This window comes from Alexandromys fortis, unplaced genomic scaffold (genome assembly GCF_014885135.2).
Source record: "Alexandromys fortis isolate MF-2015 unplaced genomic scaffold, M_Fortis_MF-2015_v1.1 scaffold_136, whole genome shotgun sequence".
NCBI lineage: Eukaryota > Metazoa > Chordata > Mammalia > Rodentia > Cricetidae > Alexandromys > Alexandromys fortis.
The window spans coordinates 693,401-716,242 of NW_026068024.1; the positions used below are offsets into that span (position 1 = coordinate 693,401).

Consider the following 22,842-nt stretch of genomic DNA (forward strand, 5'->3'; position numbering starts at 1 on the left):
TAGGCAGGCGGTTGACCGGGGCTCGAGAGCCGCTTGCTCTCTATGTGCAGCCATAACTTCACACTGGTGGAAACCTGACCTGGCCGCTAAACTCGACAATCCATGTTCCTAGAGCTTGTTCCCTTCTGCACTTAAATCAGATTGCTAGTTGAAGGGAATCTTGAAGTTCAATTACCAATCCTTTAATGCTCTCTTGATATCTTGAACTGAGTAAATGAAGATTAGTTTATACAATCTCAAAGATCTCCTGTTTTTCTGCAACGACTTTATGAAAAAAAATATTTTTAGACAGGATCTCACTATGTAGCTCTGGCTGTCTTGGAACTCACCTTGTAGACCACACTGGCCTTGAACCCACAGTGACTCACCTACCTCTGCCTCCCGAGTGCTGGGAGCATAAGCATCACTACGCTCTTCTGCATATCCTTGAATTCTTACTCCAAGTTTTCTCTATGCAACGTTGATGCCTTTTAAACAATGCCTCCCGCTGTGCACATACTGAATCTGGGACATAATAATTAACTACATACATAAAAGTGTTGCTCTTTTGGCATTTATGTTCTAGAGAGGGGAGATCAAGAAGAAAAGAGAGGGCTAGGAAAGGGTTAAATGGCCATATGGTAGACTCTCAGAGATGGTAGTTCATTTAACCGATCAGAAAAGGCCACTTGGAGGTTTTGATGTTATAAGCAGCTACATGAACAGCTAGGCCCTCCACGGGGCAAAGGGTAAAGCCATGGAAGCAGGAGCATTGTTTTCTGGGAAGAGACAAGGCCAGTGTGACTGGAGTGTGATGAGCTGGGATTGACAGTTGTGAGAAAATGTTAAGAATGTTTTAAGTAGGAGGCAGGCGCATAGCTTTGTGCAGACCTGTGTTCTTTAGGTTTTGTGATAGCATTTCATGTAGCCCTGGCTAGCCTGGACTCACTATGTAGCTGAGGTTGGCTTTGTACCTCTGCCTTTACCTCCCTCCTAGTGCTGGGATCTGAGGCTTGTGCCACTACTCACGGCTTGAAATATGTTTTAAGAGCAGTGGGAAGCCAAGATACAGCTTCCTATAGAAGGCTGATTTGGCTCATTCACTTTGGACCACATAAAGCAGTCACTGAAAATAATGGCTATGTTGTTTCCTGAAAGTGCTTTTCTGACTCCTTCCCAAGCTACAGTTCCCCTGCCTCTCCCTTTAAGAATTTATTTTGTGTGTGATGCGTCTGCCACTGGATGTGCGTGGAAGCCAGAAGACAACTTTGGGGAGTTAGTTTTTCTCTTCCTACTGTGCGAGTCCCTGAGCCAGGACTCAGGTTCTCAGGGTTGGGGGCAAGTATGCCCTAGTGGTTGAGCCATTTCACCAGCCGGCCTGCTCTAAAATGACCTGCTCTATCTGTGAATTCTCAGACGGCTTATGGATGGACTTCAAAATGTCATCTTGAGCATGCTCAAAGTGTGGGGGATAAAAGATGGTGTAAATCTGTGTGTGTATTATAAAAGGGAATATGTGAAGATTTCATTCAGATTCTAGGAGGTCATCTAAAGATTAAAAACAGTGATTTCAAACATTTTTCATCTGTGAGATCTTGTTTATTGTACTCCGAAAGAGTAGGACATAATGTCAATTTGAGGCCAGACTGGTTCTTTGGACTGTCTTCTCATTTATGAAATGAAAACTCTGAAAACTGAAACGACACATTGCTCAGAAAGCCTTCAATGATAAAGCATCACGTGCCACAGTGTTGCACAATGCCACTATACTAAGCATCTGCATCCTTGCGAGGCAATTCATAGACACTGCTTCTATAGCATTCCGGGATCTTCATGTCTCTATTCTGGGTCGTGTACCAGGCGAAAAACAAAACGAAACCCTAAAACCCTGTCTTTCAGAAGTTAATCGTCCAGCTGAAGCCCTGAAAGATCCAGAGCAGGGTAGACTAAGCCCATAAATGCCCGTAGGTTTGAGTAGATACACGATCAATAACCACTACACGTATACGATTGCACGTTATCGAAAGGCTTCTGGAAACAAGGCGATCGCTCCTCTCACCAGGCAAATACCGAGCAGTAGTTTTTGTGAGAAGGAGCCTATCTATCTTTTGTGCAATCTGTTTAGTTTACAGTGCGTGCTCAGGGCACTCCTTATCTTCGTGCTGGGAACAAAGTACACACACCCCTTTTCTGAGACCCAGGGCCTAGGATTTCCCAGAGCGGGATGGGGATGGGCTCCGGGCCTGCGGGACCACACAAAGGGGGCGCTTTGCCTGCTTGCACACCCCCACGCCCCGGCCCTCCAGTCGGGGTTCGCCTTCAGGGTCCCTCGGCCCCGCCCCTGCAGTGCCCTCCCAGCCTCTTGCGCGCGCCCCTCCTCATCCGCGGGCAGCCGGAAAACCCGGAGCGAACCGGCCCGGGCGGCGGCGCATGCTCAGTCGCGGGCAGGTTCAGCCTGCTAGTAGGAAGCTCCAGCGCTACACCGGCGGCGGCGGCGGCAGCGGCGGTAGCGGCGGCCGGGTTCCCCCGCAGCGACCTCGGGCTCTTTCCCGCCCCCGCCCGCCCCCGGACCCGGGGTTCCGCCACACACCGAGCCTCGCGCTCGAGTTCCCCATAGGCGAGCGGGCGCCACAGACCCGAGCGTCCCTCCACGCGCCGTCTCTCGGCGGCCCAGGCCGTGCCGGGGAGCGCAGCCCCGGTTGCGGGCGGCGGAGGGCGGCCCGGGGCGGAGCGGGGGGCCTGCCCCGGGCGGTGGTGCGGGATGCCGCCGCCGCCACCGCCGGGCTGCGTTGGTTCTCGGCGACCGGCGCGCGTGTCGGGTGGGTGTCCGGCCGCGGGCCTCGCCCCCCAGCCGCCTCGCCAGCGCTAGCCGGGCCGCGCGGCGCCCCGAGGGGGCCGGGCTGTGCGCGGGCTGCGGCCCTGCACCGCACCGCGAGCCGCCGCCCCTCCGCCAGCCCCGAGGCGCCCCGCGGGCACCATGCAGGCGCAGCAGCTGCCCTACGAGTTTTTCAGCGAGGAGAACGCGCCCAAGTGGCGGGGGCTGCTGGTGCCTGCGCTGAAAAAGGTAGGAGCGCCGAACCCGCTTCCCGGGCGCAGTCGGCGCGGGGCCGGCCGAGGGCGGGGAGGCGGGGCGCGCACCGCCGTCGTTCTCCCCGGTCGCTGGTCCCCGGGAGGACTGCACAGGCGGCGAGGTTCCTTGTGCCCGGCTGCTCCAGCTGTTGACACTCGCCTGGGGTGCGTGGGAAGGCCGCACACAGTCGGGGAGGGTTGGCCCGGATAATCCAAGCGCGGAGGCGACGGTTGGGGGAGCCTCGGTTTACCGTGGAGGTCAAAGAAGGCCACTGCCTACCTTCTCAGTCCCAGTGAGCTGCGGTCAGCCTCCCGTTTTAGGAGTCCAGTGCGCCCTTAGTGGCTCGAGAGTGCCCTGCCACAGTGCTTGCCTAAGTAATTGCGAGGTAGCCTGCCAGCAAGAGCACGGCCTGCTTGGTTTTGCTCGCCCTCACTCATAACTCCCCGTTCTCTTGACACCCTCCTGCCCCCATGATGCCCATGCCACTGTGTTCAGATGGGTTTTTCTGCGGAGTCTGAGTATCTTCGAACCCTTGTTTGGTTTGGCATTTTGCATTTTCAGTCTTTGTTACTTGGAGTTTGCCAGAGGTTAAAGTAAATTATTTGGAAATGTTGTTACATTTTAAAAGCTCCTAAAGCAACATTGTGAATCGTCTGTCCTTTGGTTTGGCATTTTGAATTTTTAGCCTCTGTTTGTTACTTTTTTAGTTTGCTAGTGGTTAAATTTTTGGAAATGTTGTTACATTTTAAAAGCTTCCAAAGCAACACTGTGACTTAGTAAATACTGTACTAAGGCGTCTGAAACGGGTGTTTGAATGGATTTTAAAACAACCAGATTGTTTTTTGCTTTTATTTGCCTTACCTGTAAAAATTTCTTTACTCTTTCAGTAGTATTAATTTAGATTTCTTGTAGCTCAGATAATTTTCATGCTATATTTGCTAAAATAGTTTTGTTTCTATTGAGAATTGAGAGTTTGCTGTACAATTATGCGGAGCCCCCCCCCCCTTTTTAAACCAGGATTTTGAAAGGTGTTTCATATTCCTCAAAGACCAGCGACTTTTCGTTTCTCCTTTACCCTGTTCGATCCTTCCCCTCTTGGTATCTTGTGGCGGAAATGGCTTTGTTGGAAGAAGACCCTGCTTTTGTTTTTCAGATTTGGGTTACTGGTTTTTTTACCCTCACGTGCCTCGCTGCTTTCAGACCCCTGAGGTGTTTTCTAAGAAAATCAAAGAGACCACCTTGTCGTGCATACTTTGTTCATTAATGATTCCAGGAGGCCTCACTCCGTTTTGACTTTGGCTTTACCTGCACTTAGCTTGTAGAAGTGTGCCTTGTGTTGCTAGAAGCTTGGCATCTGGACAAGATGAGACAGAAAAGTTGATTTCTATGTATAAAAGCCCTCACAGAATACTACCAGTTTGGGGTAGTTGGCTTAAAAGCATGTAGCTCCTATTCTAAGGAAACCTCCAAAATAACACGAGAATCCTTTGAAGTGGTGGAAAGTGTATTGTAGACGTTGGCAGACCTCTCTAACCTGCCACATGGGTGGCCCTTGCTGAAATCTATTCACAGACAAATTTTGTTTGGCTGGCATTGTGATGTTTTTGTTTTTCATTTATGTAAGTAGTCGCCAGTATCTTAAAATGGGAAATATCACATATGGTCTGAACTCCTATTTTTTCTTTAATTATAGATAGTCTTGTCATACATTTTCACACAACAGTAAATTGCTAGACTTGTCTGTCCATGGCTGCCTTCTTTAGAAAGGGTTGTGTTTCCAGTTTACCATAGTGTTGTTCATGTTCTGGAGCCTCAAGGTTGGTTGATTTTCCACTTCAAGCAGAGATTTCCCTACAGAAGTGATATGTTTACAGAATCTCACTAAGGTGTACGAGTCTTCCCTTCCTTTAAATTCTCACCTACAATCCTCTCAAGATACCTAAGACAGGTTGGACATATTTCTCATAATCTGAATATATTCTTCTAGTTTAAAATTATTGAATTATCATCTGTGTGCTGGGTATTTCATGTAGATGTGTCCTGGGACATTTTGTGTGGGAGTGTCCTTATCTTGAACTCTTTCTTCAGACTTTAAACTACTTGTATAATGCTTAACTATGTCTTTTCTTACCGGAGGCTTTTTGGACAGGCTGTTCCTTTTATCTGGTCTAATACTACTCAACCTCAGAGATTTTCTCAAACCCTCAGGGCTGAGTTGGATAGTGCTCCATTGTTTCCTCCTAACATCCTACCCTAACTCAGCAGTGAAACTGAAGTTCCGATTTACTGTCCGGTCCTCAGTCCCCAGCTAGAGAATGGGAATGTTATCTTACCCTACTGGTCTTCCATACAGTGCTGTGTCTGACACCTGTTAGGACTCATTTTGAACTAGTGCCTTGTGTTACTTTGAGTTTGCCAGAGGCTAAAGTAAATTATTTGGAAATGTTGCTACAATTTAAGAAGCTTCATTGTGACTTAGTAAGTCTTCAAATTGTCTTCCCTCTTTTGGTTTGGCAGTTGGAATTTTTAGCCTTTGTATGTTACTTTTAGTTTGCCAGTGGTTAAAGTTATTTGGAAATGTTGCCAAGTGCATAAGGGGATACTCAAAATAAAACTCGCCCCCCCCCACCAGTTTTTAACTTGGTTAATGACTTTAGAATTTTATTTGATTGGCTCAAAACGCTGGTCATCCCTGCCTCTTCTCTGTGTATTGCTGCCCACCTTCAGGCAAAACCTCATGTTTATGAACCTCTAACATGGTTTTGTAATCTACTCTCCTAAGTGCTTGGAGTTTCCTCTCGTGGATTACTGGGGTAGCCTCTCAACTGAGTCCCTTGCCCCAGCCCACTTGCCTTTATATATTTCAGAAGTTATAATATATCTTTGAAAGTGTTAAACATGTATTTGTTCAGGATTGTTGATGTCCTTTAAGTTAAAATGTAGTTTTTAGCATGGGATTTATAAGATGGCTCTACCCTGATCTTCCTATTTGATTTCCTACCAAAGTATTTCTAGATGGGACAGCTACTTTTCCTGAAAGTATTTATTAGGCCCACAGTGTTTTTCCTTACTACATCTGTCACATCCCTCAAAGACATGGTGCTTGTCTCAGAACAGGTATTTGTCCCTGGCACTATGGATAAATGGCATAATTAAAAAAGACTAAGTGGAAGGTGGTAGCGGGTATTTCTGGAGAAAGAACTCATTTTTAAGCAAGGGTTTTTGTCTTTTAGACAGGCTCATCCTGTAGCCCAGACTAGTCTTGAACTTGTAACTTAGCTGTCCTGAGTCAACCATCCTAGTGCTACGGTCACAAGTATGGGATAGCACACCTGGCCTATGAGGGGTTTTAAGTAGGAAGCAACACTGATTTGAATTTTAGAAACTTTACTTTGTTCAAGGAAGGGGAAGAAGGGGAGGAATGGGACTTAAGGTAAGAGAGAGAAGCTGAAGCTTGAAGTTCATCTAGGAGAAGAAATGTATTTGCATTAGGATGGATGCTATGTGATCGGTATTGAGAAGGCAGAGCTGTCAGGACTTAGCATCTCACTTATGATCGCAAGAGTGTTAAAGTGTGAAGAATCTTTTTGGGCTTACTTGAAGGTCGTCACTGGACTTTGGGTGGATGAGAAGATTTGGAACATGTTGATTTTAAAGGCCCTTTGGATTGTCTAGGCATATTTCTTTGGTTGGCAGCTTGTTTTTGATACCTGATGCATTCGATCTGGAAGTCTAAGATAGAAACCTAGATGAGGTCTGTGTTTATAGAAAGACTTATAGTACAAGTCAGGTTTAGTAGTATAAGCCTGTCATCTCAGCTATTCAGGAGATCCATGCAGGAAAGGTAGACATTCAAAGCCAGCCTGGACAACTTTTTCAAGACCTTGTCTCACAATAAAATGTAAGAAAAGAACTGGAGATGTAGCACAGTGTTAGAGTGGTAGAGCGCAAACCCAGTGCGTGTGAGATCCTGGGTTCAGTCTCCATTCAGATGAGCATACATAGGAATATGTGGTAGGTCTGCTTAGCTCCTAACAACTATCTAAATGTCTTATTTGTCTAATGGTAATCAACAAGGAAATGAATATGTATAGCCATATAGTGCAATAAAAGGGAATATGGGTTACTGATATATATGGTAATGTGGCTAGCCCATTTCATAACCGACAAAGCCAAACTAAAACAGCATGTTCTATATAGTTGTACTTTAATAAAATTGTAAGAAATACAAACCAATGAAGATCATTGGTTATTATAAAGACAGACTTTCAGGTTAAGTGTGCTGACATACACCTGTCATCACAGCACATAAGAAGCAAAAGCAGAAGAATTAGGAGTCAAGGTCACTCAGCTACACAGGGAGTTTGAGACTGAAGGAACAATAACAAAACCAAAGAGACTTCTGTTTACTTATCTTGATTGTGCTGAAGGTGTCATATGTTGGTATATGCTAGCTACTGTCAGATTATGCAATTTAGATATATGCAGCTTATTGTTGACTAGTTGTTTCTCAAAGAATAGCAATGTAGCCATCATCTTAGAGTCTATTACTGTTTCACCATGTTTGCTTTATCAACATGTCTGTCCACTCTTACCTCCCATCAATCTATTGTTTTGTTTTGAGACGGTCTTACAGTGTAGCCTGGAACTCACTATGAAGCCCAGGCTGGTCTTAGACTCATGACAACCTGTAGCACAAATTCTAATTGTTCTTAATAAAAACTTGGAGTCAGATATTAGGGGGTGAAAGCTGAGAGATCAGAGAAGCAGCGCTGCCAGCCACTAGAGAGACCTTTTTCCTCTACCGAGTCCTCAGACCAAAAGGGTAATCCTGCCCTCAGACTGTATCTGAGTTCCTGTCTCCTCCCCCCCCCTTATATTCCTCTCCCCACCTAGCCATATCCCTTCCAGTTTCCACCTCCCTAGTGATAGGATTAGTGGGACTCCCAAGTACTGGGATTAAGGTGTGAGCCACCACCACCTGGTCTCAAGTGTCTTAGTTTTGCACTCTGATCTTCAGGCAAGCTTCAGGCAGGCTTTATTTGCTAAAACACAAACAGCCAGGCAGTGGTGGTGCATGCCTTTAATCCCAGCACTCAGGAGGCAGAGGCAGGCAGAGGAAGGAGGATCTCTGCGAGTTTGAGGCCAGCCTGGTCTACAAGAGCTAGTTCCATGATAGGCTCCAAAGCTACAGAGAAACTCTGTCTTGAAAAACAAAAACAAAAACAAAAAAAAAAAAAAACAAAACAAAACAAAAAACACCCACAAACAAAATATCACTACAACAACCATCCTGTCTCAGTCCCTCCCCTCAGCCATGAGCTATTCTGTCTGATTTTTTTTTTCCTTTCAACAAGGATTTCTCTATGTAGCTCTGGTTGTCCTGGAACTCACTATGTAGACCAGGCTTGTGCCAAACTCACAGAGATCAGGGTATGCTGCCACACCGGGCACTTATCTGGTATTTTGATGAATTTTATACTTGCAGGTTATAAGAGCACATTATTTCTAAATGCTTCAACCCGCATCAGTAACTAGAAATCAATAGCCTTTTTACAGTTCCTTTTGTTTTTTTTTATAAGAAGTTTATATACAGTGAATATACAATGTTATTTGTACTGCTTAATGAATGTATACACAGTCTCTACTAAAGCATAGTACATTACCATGGCTCTTAAAGTTCCCTTCATGCCCTTCTAATCAGTTCCTGTCCCTCGTCCCAGAGACAGCCACTGTTGTAACCTTTCATCATTCCACCATAGGTTAATCTTATCTGCTTTGGAACATCATGTAAATAGATTCAAGTAGTGTATATTTTTAGTGAGGCATTTGAGATTATGCTTTAAGAATTCAGTCCTTTTTTCCATCATGTGACACAGTTTGTTTATCTAGTGGATGGATATCTGATGCTTTAAATTTGTAGCTATTAATAAAGCTGCCACCACTTTAAAAATTTTTAAATTGCATTTATGTGTTTGCGCATGTGTGCATGTGCATGCATGAATGTAGAGGTCAGAGAATTTGCATGAATCTGTTCTTTCCTTCAGCCGTGTGGATCCCCTGAATCAAACTCTGGCATGGTGCCAGGTGAGCCATTTCACAGGCCCAAATGTTCTTTTTGTTGTTGTTGAGACAGTGCCATGTAACCCAGGCTGGCCTCCAACTCCTGATCCTCCTGCCTTTGCCTCCTAAATATTGGGGTTACAGGTGTTCACATTCAGCTTTCATGCAGCTAACTCTGCAGTTTACAAAAGCACAGATAGGATAGTAACTAAAAAGAAAAATAAACTCATGAGCTCAGGACAGCTTGGGGGTGACTTCTGGGTACTACTGAGGCGGACAGGGACAGTGGGCAGGTGGGGCTCCTCGTAAAGTCCAATTTGTTCATTTCCCCATGGAGTTGGAGGTTAGGGTGCACATGAGAGAAAATAGTTAACACCCCCTCCACATCCAGTTCTTTTAAGTTTTCTGATAATATTGGTTGCTGAAGAATTTATTCATTTGTTTCTGAGAAACGTACCTATATTTTTATTGTAAACTTTGTTGTAGTGAAAGGCTTTAAAATGTGCCTTGGTATCTTTTGTCCTTTCTAAAATGGTTTTACTGTTGACTTGAGTGTTCCCGCTCCTGCTGCATACCTTCGCTGTGTCTGACCCTCTGTGAGCCGGAACAGATCTTCCTTGAGTGGCTCTTAGGAGTTTTGTCACAGCAGCTAGCAAAGTAGCATACTTAGATGGGTTATCTGTAAGTAACATTTCTGGTCTCTCCTTTTCAGATATCTTTTATTTACTTTGCTTGAATTGTACCAGTTGCAAGAACTTTAGCACCACGTTGAACAATATGATGAGACTAAGCATTCTTTGTCCTCTGCCCAATTTTAAGGGGAACGCATTCAGTCTTAATTCTTGAGTGTCGGCTAACTATAAGGTTTTTGTGAATTCAAGTTGAAACTATTATTTCCTTTATTTTATGTGCACACACATGCTTGCTTGTGTGCATGTTTACATGTGTGCGTGCATGTGAGCATTTGTGCGTGTGCGTGCGATCGTGCGTGTGCGTAAGCGCGTATGTGCGTGTACGTAGTACATACGTAGATGCTTACGCTCATGCGCAAAGCCATACGTGTGTGCACGTGTGTGTTTGCATTTGTGTGTGCACACAGACATGTGCGCCCACAGGCATACGTGCGCGCTTGCATTCATGTGTGCATGCCTGTGTACGTTGAATGCTTGTATGTATGTGCGCACGCAGGCGTGGGGGGGGATGCCTGCTCTGTAGCACTCATGGAAGTCAGAGGATGGAATTTTGTTGTTGAGACAAGGTTGAGCACTGGGAATGAAGGTGTGTGCCCCTGCAGTGGCTCAGAGAACCAAGCTTAGTGATCTGAGTTGTCCTCTGACCTTCATGTGCACACCTAGGTATGTATGCCTATACATACACACACCACACTAGATAATAAAGAACTATATAGAAAAAGTTGTTCCGAGCCGGGCGGGGGTGGCTCATGACTTTAATCCCAGCGCACAGGAGGCAGGGGCAGGCAGATCTCTCAGTCTGAGACCAGCATGGTCTGCAGATCGAATTCCAGAACTGGCTTCATAGCTACTGGGAAATTCTGTCTCGAAAAACTAAAAAACAAAAAGAAAATAAAAAGAAAAAAAGGTATTTTGAATCTCATGTCTTTAAACCTACTGTCTGTTTATTTTCTTTCTTTTCTTTCAAAATGTATTTTGAGGGCTAAAGAGATGACCCTTATTGCTCTTCTGGAAGACCCAGTATCTGCATGATAGCTCACAACCACCCATACCTCCATTTCCTGGGAATATGATGCCCTTGTCTGACCTCCACAGATATCAGGCATGCATGTGATACACAAACATAAAGGCAAGCAGAATACTCATATGTATAATATAAAATAAGTCTACAAAAAACTTAAATGTATTTTTTAAAACCATCAAAAATTCTGTCAGAAGTGTCAACATTTAGAAAAACTGTAATTTCTATATAAATATAATTGAAACCAAGAACAGGGCTGATTTCCAGAATTCTGCCAGGATGCGTATAGTGCTGTTTATAAAGCTTGCCTAACGGTCCAGAAGTCACCTGCGCATACTGTTGAAACACACGCTTGTGCTAGCTGTGTATTTTCCTCCTGTGTACTTAGTCTTCCCTTGTTCTGTCTGGTAAGAACTTTATTCAGCTGTGATTCCCATGTGTCACAGAGTTTACAGTAACATACTATCAGTAAAGTCATAAAGACTTTTTACTAGAAATTCATACACACAGTAACATTTTCAGAAATATTACACAAAATCAGTGATCCCCGATTATATTTCTTTTAAAACATTTTAATTTTTTTCAAGACAAGGTCTGTGTGATCCTGGCTGTTTGTGTATTTAAAATATAATTTATAGTCCTCTCTTAAACAGCAGATTTGCATTAATGATTAAGTTTTGTAACTTGTTTGTTTTTCAGACAGGCTCTCTTATAGCCCATGCTGACTCAAATTGAGTGAGTAGCTGAGGATGACCTTGAACTCTTGCTCCTTCTACCTTCATCTCTAGTGCTGGGTCACAGGTTTCTGGCTTCATGCCCAGTGTTAAAGTGGGTAATATTCCTATTTCATTTTATTTTTAAATTTTAAATGATTTGTTTTTATGTACATTGGTGTTTTGCCTGCATGTGTGTCTGTGTGGAGGTGTTGGGCTCCCTGGAACTGGAGTGACAATTTTGAGTTGCCATGTGGGTTGGGTGCTGTTTATTGAACAAGGGTCGGGAAGAGCAGCCAGTGCTCTTAGCCTCTGAGCCATCTCTCTAGTGCCTTATTCCTATTTTATAGAGTAGCAAGTAAATATATCTATCGTCCAGAGTCACATTGCTGTCAAATTAAAGAAGTGGGTTTTAAGTCATGTCTTAACTTACATATGTAAGACTGGCCTGCATATAGTTTTTATTATTTGTACAATGGGGAAAGTAGGGTCCATCTTGCAAAATTGTTTGAAACTATGCCTCTGGTTCTTCTAAGAGTTAAGAAACTTTCTTTGTGGGGTGCCCTACTACTGGGAGCCGTATTCAGAGTGGCCTGTGCTGCCACCTGAGGCCATGGTGATGTCTGGGTCCATGCTGCCACTGAGGGTCATGTGTGGGCCCATGGTCCTATGGTGGCTGTGTTCTGTGCTAATGTCCATGGCCCTTGTTGCTACTAAAGGTCATGTGGATGTCTGTGGTCAGTGCTGCAGACTCACGTTGTGTCTGCAGGTGAGTATCTACACTGCCACCTTGAGGCCATTTTAGTGTCCATAGTCTGGGCTGCCTCAGGGCTTTGTCTGGGTCTGTGGCCCCTGCGGCGAGGGGCTGTTTTTGTGGTCTGTGCTGTCACCAGCATGACATGACCCATGTTCCCATGACTGTGAAGAGCTAGGAGGCTACTTTTGCTGTGAGGGAGGGACATGGAAAGCTTCTGTAACAAACATTACCTCCCAACCTCCCCTCAAACTAACTGCATAGACAGGAAGCCATCAAAAAGAAGTCTTAAAAAGTGTGATGGGGTGCTGAAGTGTGGCTCTCTACAATTCATCGACTCTGGAGGGGTGCAGGAGGAAAGGATTCAATTTTATTTAAGGAGCTGGTCATTGGGAGTTTGTCCATGCTCCAGTGAGTGAGGCAACTTTTTTCTCATTTCTTTATTCTTATTTATTTATTTATTTATTTATTTATTTATTCATTTATTTATTTATTTATTTATTTACTTTTTTTCTGAGGGCGAGGTCACAAGGGTGGAGTGCAGACAAGGAAGGACAGGGAAGTGAATGTGATTGAGGTGCATGATGTGAAATTCCCAGATAATCAATGAAAATGTTATGTTGAAAAAAAAGAGTTAATAAGCTTTTAGTTAAATTGTTCTTTTTTTAAAAAGTTTTTTTTTTTTAATTTGTTTTTATTTCATGTACATTGGTGTTGTGCCTATGTGTATGTCTGTGTGAGGGTGTCAGATCCCCTGGAACTGGAGTTACAGACAGTTGTGAGCTGTCATGTGGGTGCTGGGAATTGAACCTGGGTTCTCTGGGAGATCAGCCAGTGCTCTTAACCACTGAGCCATTTCTCCAGTCCTAATTATGTTCTTTTTAAAATGTGTTATTTCACAGTTAAGATTTAATTTTTATTTACGTATTATTATTGTGTGTGCATTATGGGTGGGTCATGGGTTGGGGGTGTGCCACAGCCTGTATGTCTAGGACAACTTAGTGGAGCCACTTCTGTCCTTCCACCTTCATGTCGGTTCTGGGTCAGGCTTGTGCCTCTGTCCAGTACCCTCCTACTGAGCCATTTTGCCTGTGGCACATGAACATGTACCCCTCCCACATGTGCACACAAAATAGATAAAATGTACTACTTTTTTTTTATTGCTGTGACTCTAAAAAGTAATGGTGTAACTGGGTATGGTAACCCTTACATGCAATAACAGCAGTCTTGAATACACCTCAACCCCATCACATACCATACCCCAACCCACAAAACACACACAAACAATAATGAATACAATTTAAAAGATACAGCTATAAACCTGGTTCTTAGAAAGAATTATGATAGGCTAATTGAAATACCAACTAAAACACTGATTCTATTTAGCTATTATGTAACACAGTGCTTCTTAGCAAAAAGCATATTATAATACACAGTACTCGCTTACCCATCAGTGTTCAACACTAATGAAGTCATTCCAGTGAATTTGGTCATATGTTTTTAAAACCTCAAATACTGTTCGTAATTTCAACATCAAGCAATGAGAAACCAAGACAAACTTCAAAATAAGAAAAAGACTTCAAAAGCATGGCAGTAGTTTAGTATGGTTTTTCTCTTCTGGTCTCATTGAAGTGAAATCAACTATGCTCTTAGTTAGAATTTAATTGGCCAGCTGCTTGTCTTTAACTTTTACGGGAGCAATCAGTTACAGCTCTGGAAGAAAATCTGTCCTTTCATTCTTATTTTGTAATCACATTTACATCCTGAAATGACCAAGATTTGTTAAACACACTGGGGAAAGAATGTTCTCTTTAGGTATAGATACGGTGTATATTATAACTCACACACAGAATAAAGGTTCTACATCTTTACCAAAATCTTTCTGATGGTGACAGGAAATTCCAAATTTTTAAATATAAGCAAATATTTACTCAGCGCGGTAGCAGCATTCTGTTCTATTTTCTCTGCCTACCTAATTTTCTGTCCTATCAGGGCCAAGGCAGTTTCTTTATTAACCAATAAAAGTAACACATAGACCCTCCTCCATCATAGCGCAATTCTATTGTAGATTATTTTTTAAAGTATTTATTTAAAGTATTGCTGGGCATGGTGGTACATGATTTATTCTTCTCAGCATTTGGAAGGTAGAGGCAGAAGATGAAAAACTCAGGTGATCCTCAGTTGCTTACTCAGTTTGAGATCTGCATGGGCTATAAGAGAGCCTGTCTGAGAAACGAGCAAGTTACAAAGACTTAATTAATGTAAATTTGCTGTTTAAGTGAGGACTACAAATTACATTTCAAATACATAGACAGCCAGGGCTATGTAGAAAGAGTGTCTCCATTTTTTAAAGTATTTTAATTTAATGATACAAAATGCACATGCTGACTTGATACATATTTACATATAATAAATATACTTCTCTCTCACATCCACAACTCAACAGATGGGTGAATACAGAGGAATGACCATGATCATTTCTTTTTCTTTTTTCTTTTTTTTTTTTTGGTTGTTGTTTTTTGAGACAAGATTTCTCTGTGTTGCTTTGGAGCCTGTCCTGGAACTAGCTCTTGTAGACCAGGCTCGAACTCACAGAGATCCGCCTGCCTCTGCCTCCCGAGTGCTGGGATTAAAGGTGTGCACCACCACTGCCCAGCCCCATGATCATTTCTTAGAGTAGACTATATTAACAAAGTTTATTCCAATCCATTTCTTCTTTACTCCATAACATCTTCTTATGTTGTTGAGATAGACCCTGGTGCCCTAGGTTAGCCAAATTGTCAGTCATTCAGGTTTGGCGTCGGACAGAGTGCCTTGGTTGTGTTAAAGAGCTGCTCCCGAGGCTCTGGAAAGGACGAGTAGCATAGACAGTGCCATGTTATCCTTTCTGGATGTTGTTTGCTTGTTTGAGACAGGGGCTCACTATGTGGACCAGGCTGGCCTTGAGCTCAGGGATCTACCTACCTACATCCCAAACCCTGCCCTTGAGGAGTGAGTTTTCATTTACAACACCTTCTTGCTGTTGAGCCTTTGCTAGGACGGGCAAACTAATCTAGTGGTGATCAAAGTACCACAGAGGTAAAGGATGCACTCCCGCCTCAGACTACCCGCTCCGTATTATATCAGTATTTCAAAGACAAGGTCTCATTGTATGGCCAGGACTGGCCTTGAGCTCCAGGTCCTACAGAGCTACAATAAAAATGACTCCAATAGGCCCATAGGGAGTGGCACTATTGGGGGAAGTGTGGTCTTGTTAGAGGAGGTATGTCATTAGGGGTGGACTTTGAGGTCTCGTATGCTCAAGCCTCGTCTGTCTCAGTCTCTTCCTGCTGCCTTTGGATCCAGACATAGAACTCTCAGCTGCTGCCCAGCACCTCCCTGTTTGCCATCATGTTTCCTGCCATGATGGTAATGGACTAAACCTCTGAACTGAACTGAGCCCCAGTTAAATGTTTTCCTTTATAAGATTTGCTGTAGTCATGGTGTCTCTTCACAGTAATAAAACCCTAAATAAGACACCAGCTAAGGCATGTCACAGGCCTCTTTGTTTTTCTTTTTAAGACAGAGTGTAGCCAAGGTTGACCCTGAACACCTGATACTTCAGCCTCAGCCTCCCACATATCTGGATTATAAACCTGTGCTGCCACATCCTGCTGGGACTCGTGTAGTTTTCAAAAAGGATTTGTTTTAGTTATGCATTTTTCCTGCATAGGCCAGAAGATGGCACCAGATCCCCTGCACCTGGGTCCTCTGCAAGGACAAGTGCTCCTAGCTGCAGATCATCTCTCTGGCCCCTTTCTCAATTTCTTAGAGGTTTGAAGTCTATATACAAACAGTGAATAGAGCATATAAGTTGTTTTAAAGAATAATAAAATTAATATCTGTGTGCCGAACACAGATTTTAAAAGTTATTTATTTTATTTAGAGACAAGTTCTCATATAACTCAGGCTTGCCCGGAACTTGCTATATTGCCCAGGCTGGGCTGGAATTCGTTAGGATTACAAGTATGAATCAGCATTCTCAACTGAAATAACTTTTTACAATTATTATTATTTCTTTATTTTGTGTGTGTTGGTATCTCGCCTGCATGTATGTGTTTATACCATTTGCATGTGTTCACTAAGGTCAGAGGGTTCTGATCTCCCGGAATTGGAGTTACATTGTCACCAATGGAGTTGTGAGTCACCAAGTGGGTGCTGGGAATTGAGCCTGGGTCCTCTGCAAGCGCAGCAAGTGCTTTTGATTGTTGAGTCAATTCTCCAGTCCCTGCATATAGTTTTTTTAATTATTTTTTTAAATATGTATTTATTTATTATGTAAACATATTCTGTCTGTGTGTATGTCTGCAGTCCAGAAGAGGGCACCAGACCTCATTACAGATGGTTGTGAGCCACCATGTGGTTGCTGGGAATTGAACTCAGGACCTTTGGAAGAGCAGGCAATGCTCTTAACCTCTGAGCCATCTCTCCAGCCCCCCTGCATATAGTTTTGAAGATGGTTTCACTCATAGCCCAAGCTGGCCCTAACCTCATTATATAGCACAGGCTGGGCTTGAATGTGAAGTGGTCCTCTTGCCTTCACTTTCTGAGTGCTGTGATTACAGCATGAACGACCACTCCCAGCTTTAAAACAAATTTTTCTTTATTTTATTTTATTATTTTTAAAGTTTTTGTTTTATTTATTGTCTCCCCATTCTGTTCTCTTTAAAGCAGATTGCTCTGATTGCTTGGCTGAGTTTTTCCTGTGCAGTGTCTTTTGTGATGGGTTCCCAATGGTATTCACTGACTTATATGTTTGGTATGTTCAGATTTGCTTGGTTGTTGGTGGTACTTTTGGTTTGTTTTCAGAATCAAGATGAGTGATTTCTCCCCCCCCTTTTTTTTAACTTTTCATTGATTTTTGTGGATTTCACATGGTGCATCTTGATTCCACTCATCTCTTCAGCACTTCATATCCACCCTCTGCCCTTGCAATCTCCTTCCTAAGATACAGCAAAAAGACGAGAAAAGTCTCATCATGGAAGCTGTAGTTTGACACAGTGAGTCACACAGTAAACTCTTTGGTCCATGCGTCTAGTTTGAGGCCTCTGGTTTCTGCTACACTATTGACACAAGTCCTCACTGGATATCCTCTTGTCCTGTGTCATGGAGATCCTGAAGGTTTGGGTATGCAGGACCAGCTCCTTCACGTGCTCCAGCCTAGCTGGGTTGATGATGGGATGAGACAATTCATAGCTCTGCTTCAGGGCCTGAGTGATTGCTGGGCTAGTCAGCCCTGCTAGCTCTTCCTCATCCTTACCACCATGGTGAGCTCTTCAGCACCCCCACCCCTGCAGCTTACCCTGTGCAATAAGCAGCAAGGGGCAGGCTGGCTCACCCACACCTACACCACCAGGGCGCGCTCTACTGTGTTGCCCAGGTGAGGTGCAGAGCCTTTTTCAAGTGCTACAGCTGGTGAGGGGCAGAATCAGCTCTCTTGCCTGCCATGGTTGTCTAGGGCTAGGGGGCAAGATGAGCAATTTCATATAAAATCTTTTAATTATTTGTTCCAGGTTGCAATTTTTAATCTTTCTACATTTATTATGAATCCTCCCAGAAGGAAGAATTCCTCCTTAATTAGGGATATTTGGTTATTATAATGTACAGATCAGATAGGAAAATTTGTATGTATATTTAATTTTTTTCAGGGTGAGGAATTAATACCACAGTCATTTTCAGTGTAATTCAGTGGTTTTTTTTAAAATGAACAATAGCAATTCTCAGTTTTGGAAACTGGAAAGTCCAATATCAAGATTGTTTTAAGTATCATTTACTTCAGCCTTGTATAAAGCTATTGTATTTTGAATAGTTACAGTTTTTTGGCTTTAGAGGGTTTTTGTTGTTGTTGTTGTTGTTGTTGTTTATTTGTTTTGTTTTGAGACAGGGTTTCTCTGTGTATCTCTGGCTATCCTGTAACTCACTCTATAAACCTGGCTGGCCTTGAACTCACAGAGATCCACCTGCTCTGCCTCCCTAATGCTGGGATTAAAGGTGTGTGCTACCATGCCCAGCTTAAAGGTTTTTTTTTTAAAGATTAATTTTATTTTTACTTTTGTACACCATATATGCATATGCGTGAGTGCCCACAAAGGCCAAGAAAGAGGGCTGCCTAACCTGGAGTTAAAAGTGAGCTACCCTGTGTGATGCTGGGAATTGAACTTGGGTCTAAAGAACAGCAAGTGATCTTAACTGCTGAGCCATTTCTCCAGCCCTTGGCTTGGTCTTAAAATTTTTCCATATTTCACCAGGCAGTGGTGGCACACGCCTTTAATCCCAGAACTTGGAAGGCAGAGACAGGTGGATCTCAGTGAGTTCAAGGCCAGCCTGGTCTACAAAGCGAGCTCTAGAACAGCCAGGACTGTTACACAGAGAAACCCTGTCTTGGAAAAACAAAACAAACCAAAACAGAACAAAAATAAAACTCTCAAATGATTCCATCTTTTATCAATGAGAAAGTTTTTTATGATATTCAGGTGTTCTGTTTTTATGCTCAATGGCACACTTTCTGTTACAACTACATGTCCTTAACTTTATACCATCTTACACTATACAGGTTTTATTTAAAGAATTAAGTCTATATATGTACTCTGAAAAATACTTGCTGTACATGTATCCTATTGCATGTGAGTGTGTGTGTGTATGTGTGTGCGTGCTTGTGCTTGTGGAGGCCAGAGGTCTCCTTGGTTTCATTCCTCAGGAGTTGTCCTCCTTATATTTTGAAACGGGATCTCTCCCTGGGATGTCACCGACTATGGAAGTCTAGCTGACCACTGGGCCTCAGACAATGTGACTGTTTTCGTATTTTTTGGTTCTTAATTCAGTACTACTTCTAGCACCAGGATGGTGGATCATTTCTTCCATAGGTTGCCTGATTTTTTTAGTGCGCTACATAAGACATTAGCACATACTGGTGTGCTCATTGCCCTATGTCATGTTGCATTTGTGTACATGTGCAAATCAATGATCTTGACATTTAGCTTTGACTCCTCAGAGGAAGGCTGTGGCTGTGCCTGTCTATGTGGTATGCCTTAGACAAAGCCCCATAAGTCCTGACTGAGGGATGTGTCAGGTCTTGGATGACCACCTACCTACCTGTCCCTTCAGGATCTGGGTGACTATCACTGTGGATACCTGTTCTATCTTACAGGAAGATGACTAGGACCTTGGCTGGTATCTAATTGGGCTGCAGCATCTTCATGGTGGTTTCCAGTGCTTTGTTGGTCTTTTGTTTCCAAAAAGCTGGGTCTTGTCTGCTGGAACGTCTTGTACTCCAAGGCTCTGTAGCAGCAGCACCCAGGCTTATATGATTGTGTCTGGTAGTAGGACAGTGGTGCTATGTCCTTAATTCATCTTTATACCCCCACCCCACCAGTAACCAAATACATGGGCTTGTGAAGCAAGCACTTCTACTTGTTGAGCCCTCTCCCTAGCCCTTCTTGCCTTTTAAACTAACCCTAGAGTGAGGTGAGGGAAGTATCTGAAGCATCAACTATGACTTAACAACCGTAACACAGATTTGAATAATCAAATCTTTATTATTTGCTCTTATGGTAAAGGTTTTGAAAATACCAGACTCATTGCAGATTCTCTCATTATATTTAAGGCTGAGAAGGTGGCTCAGTAGGTAAGAGTACTTGCTCTGCAACCATTAGGACTTGCAACTACCAGAACCCACATTAAAGCAAAAACCAAAACCAGGCATGATTGTGGGTACCTGTAACCTGCACTGGGGAGCTGAGACAGGTGGTCTAGAGTCGCATCTCAGTCCAAATGGTGAGCTTCCTTCAGGTTTAAGAAGAGACCTTGTCTGAAGACTATAAAGTAACATACCAGTGTTCTGATCTGGCTTCTTTATGTGCATATATAGCACCATGAAGGGGTGTGTGAGAGAAGATCTGACCTTAAGACATGATAGAATACAACCTAAAGCCTTTCAAATCTTTGTGAGAGAAATCAGCCAGAAGAGCTCTTAAGGATTCATCAGAATTTAAAACAGTGCTTTCTGGTAGTTTACCTAGGGTTCCTGAGTGTCCTTATATCAGGCAGAAATTCATACAGAACTAGTTATAATAGCACATAAAATTGTTATATAATGTGCGAGGATTTACTGCAGTTAAAGTGAACCATCAGGATAGAAGTCAGTCAGTACTTTGGGTAGTTTAAAATCCCAGAGGTGGCATCTTTGATTGAATGTGGTGATTATATCTTACCAAAGGAATCGATGTCAAGTCGATTAAAATTCCTATTCGTGTCTATCATTGATTCTTTAGTATTTTCTTTTTTAAAAAGGAGGGGTCTATTACTGAGGTTGAGAGATGGCTCTGCAGTTAAGAGCATTTGCTGCTACGGTAGAGGACCCGGTTCGTGTTTCTAGCACACACATGGCGTCTTACAATGGTTTGTAACTCCAGTTCCAGGGGATCCAATGCCCACTTCTGGCCATCACAGGCACCAGGTATATATGTGGTACACATAGGCAAAACACTGATACACATTTTAAAAAATGTGTATCATGTATTTCTTAGAAATATTTGGTTTTGCTTGACATTTAACTGTGTTTTCAGAGAACTTGAAATGTTTGTTCTTTTGAGGGAATAAAACAATTTGTTGGCTTCTTGTGTAAATGAATTTTGTGAACTTGATTTGAGAAAGTAGATGATAAAGATTGGTGTTCAGAAACTTAGAAATACACTTCATTTTCTGTAAGTAAAGTAATTCTCTGTTTGATTTATTTACCTAATAGGTTTTATTCAGCTTTTAGTAACTATCAGTAAATGAAATTATCAAACTTGAATACTGAAAATTTTTACATAAAACACCAGATTTAACCAGCATCTGAATGTATGAAAATTTAGTTATCCAGATATTGTTTTTAGGCATGTGTTTCTCTGGTGTGGCTGTACATAATGAATTTGATTCTGCACAATAAATGTCTATCTTAGTTTAAACTGATATTGTATGTAGAATAAGTTTCTGCTTGAAGGTGTGCTCCTAGAATCAGCCAAGCTCCTAGCCTTGAGCCTGGCGGCGGTGGTGGTGCACACCTTTAATCCCAGCACTGGAGGCAGAGGCAGGCGGGGTCTGTGAGTTCAAGGCCAGCCTGGTCTAGAAGAACTAGTTCCTGGACAGGAACCAAAAATCGCGGCGGAGAAACCCTGTCTTGAAAAATCAAAAAGAAAAAACAAAAACAAACAAACAAACAAACAAAAAAAAAACAAGCTCTCCTAGCCTTATTGGCACATAAGCATTTTATGCCTTCACCTCTACAAAACAGAGTATTCAAGTGTTCTCTGAATGCTAGAGGCCTGGAGTAAAAAGAAAGGAGAAAACTATTCTATAAATAGATGAACAAGACCTTGCCTGATTGGAGCATCATTATCCAATTAGACTGACAGAAAGAACATACAATTGTAACTCATTATTAGAGCTCAAACTGTAGTACCTGGAATAGGGGTTCGTACACATCAGAATATAAAGTCAGTAATGTAAACAATTATTGTGTTTGATTCATTCCTGTATAGCTAGCCCTTAACAGACAGTATGTATAATATTTGAGATGTAGCTTAGTTGGTATGAGTGCCTGCCTAGCATGCATGAAGCTCTGGGTTTGATCCCCAGCACCACACACATACCTGTAATCTAATACTGAGGAGGCAGGAGCAGGAAGGTCAGAAATATAAGGTTATCTTTGGCCATGTAGTGAGTTTGAGACCACGATAAGTGAGTCTTTATAAGAGACAAATTTATAACCATTGAATCCTGGGAGAATCAGTGACCATTTTACCTTGTCACATGAAAAGATCTGCCAAAGCTGATTAAAGTGACAACATGTTTCTTAGGGATTCTGTTGCTGTGAAGAGACACCATGACCATGGCAACTCTTATAAAGAAAAATATTTAATTGGGCGGCTTACAGTTTCAGAGATTTAGTCCATTGTCATCATGGTAGGACACGGCAGCATGCAGGCAGACATGGTGCTGGAGAAGGAGCTAAGAATTCTGCATCTCAATCCGCAGGCAAAAGGAAGTGAACTGTGTCATTGGGCATAGCTTGGACATAGGAGATGCCACAGTGACACATTTCCTTCAACGAGACCAGCTGCTCCAAAAAAGCCATACCTCCTAATAGTGCCTCTCCCTTTGGGGCCATTTTCTTTCAAACTACCACATTTCACTCCCTGGCCCTCAAAGGCTTATAACCATATCATAATGCAAAAATGTATTCAGTCCAACTTCAAAAGGCCCCATAATCTATTACAATCTCAAACTTGTTTAAAAGTCTGAAGTTCAAAGTCTCTTCTGAGATTCATATACTCTCTTAACTTTAATTGCCTTAAAATCAGAATAAAAAAGCAACTCACATACTTCCAACATGTAATGGCACAAGACATACATTACCATTCCAAGGGGCAGGGAAGGGAGTATAGTAAGGAAACACTGGACCAAAGCCCCCAAACCAGCCAGGCAGACTCCACACTCTTCACCTCCATGTCAGATGTCAAAGTGCTCTT

General features: G+C 42.8%; 1 protein-coding gene across 3 annotated transcripts in view; it reads left to right on the forward strand.

The window, feature by feature from the left end:
• The first annotated feature begins 2,824 nt into the window (after positions 1-2,824).
• The window catches only part of Sos1 (SOS Ras/Rac guanine nucleotide exchange factor 1), an 81,987-nt gene continuing 61,969 nt past the window's right edge, over positions 2,825-22,842 (forward strand). For all 3 annotated transcript variants that reach the window (XM_050163483.1, XM_050163485.1, XM_050163484.1), the window contains exon 1: positions 2,825-3,043. In XM_050163483.1, the coding sequence (XP_050019440.1) occupies positions 2,957-3,043 (87 nt within the window). In that variant the 5' untranslated portion in view covers positions 2,825-2,956. The remainder of the gene's footprint in view (positions 3,044-22,842) is intronic.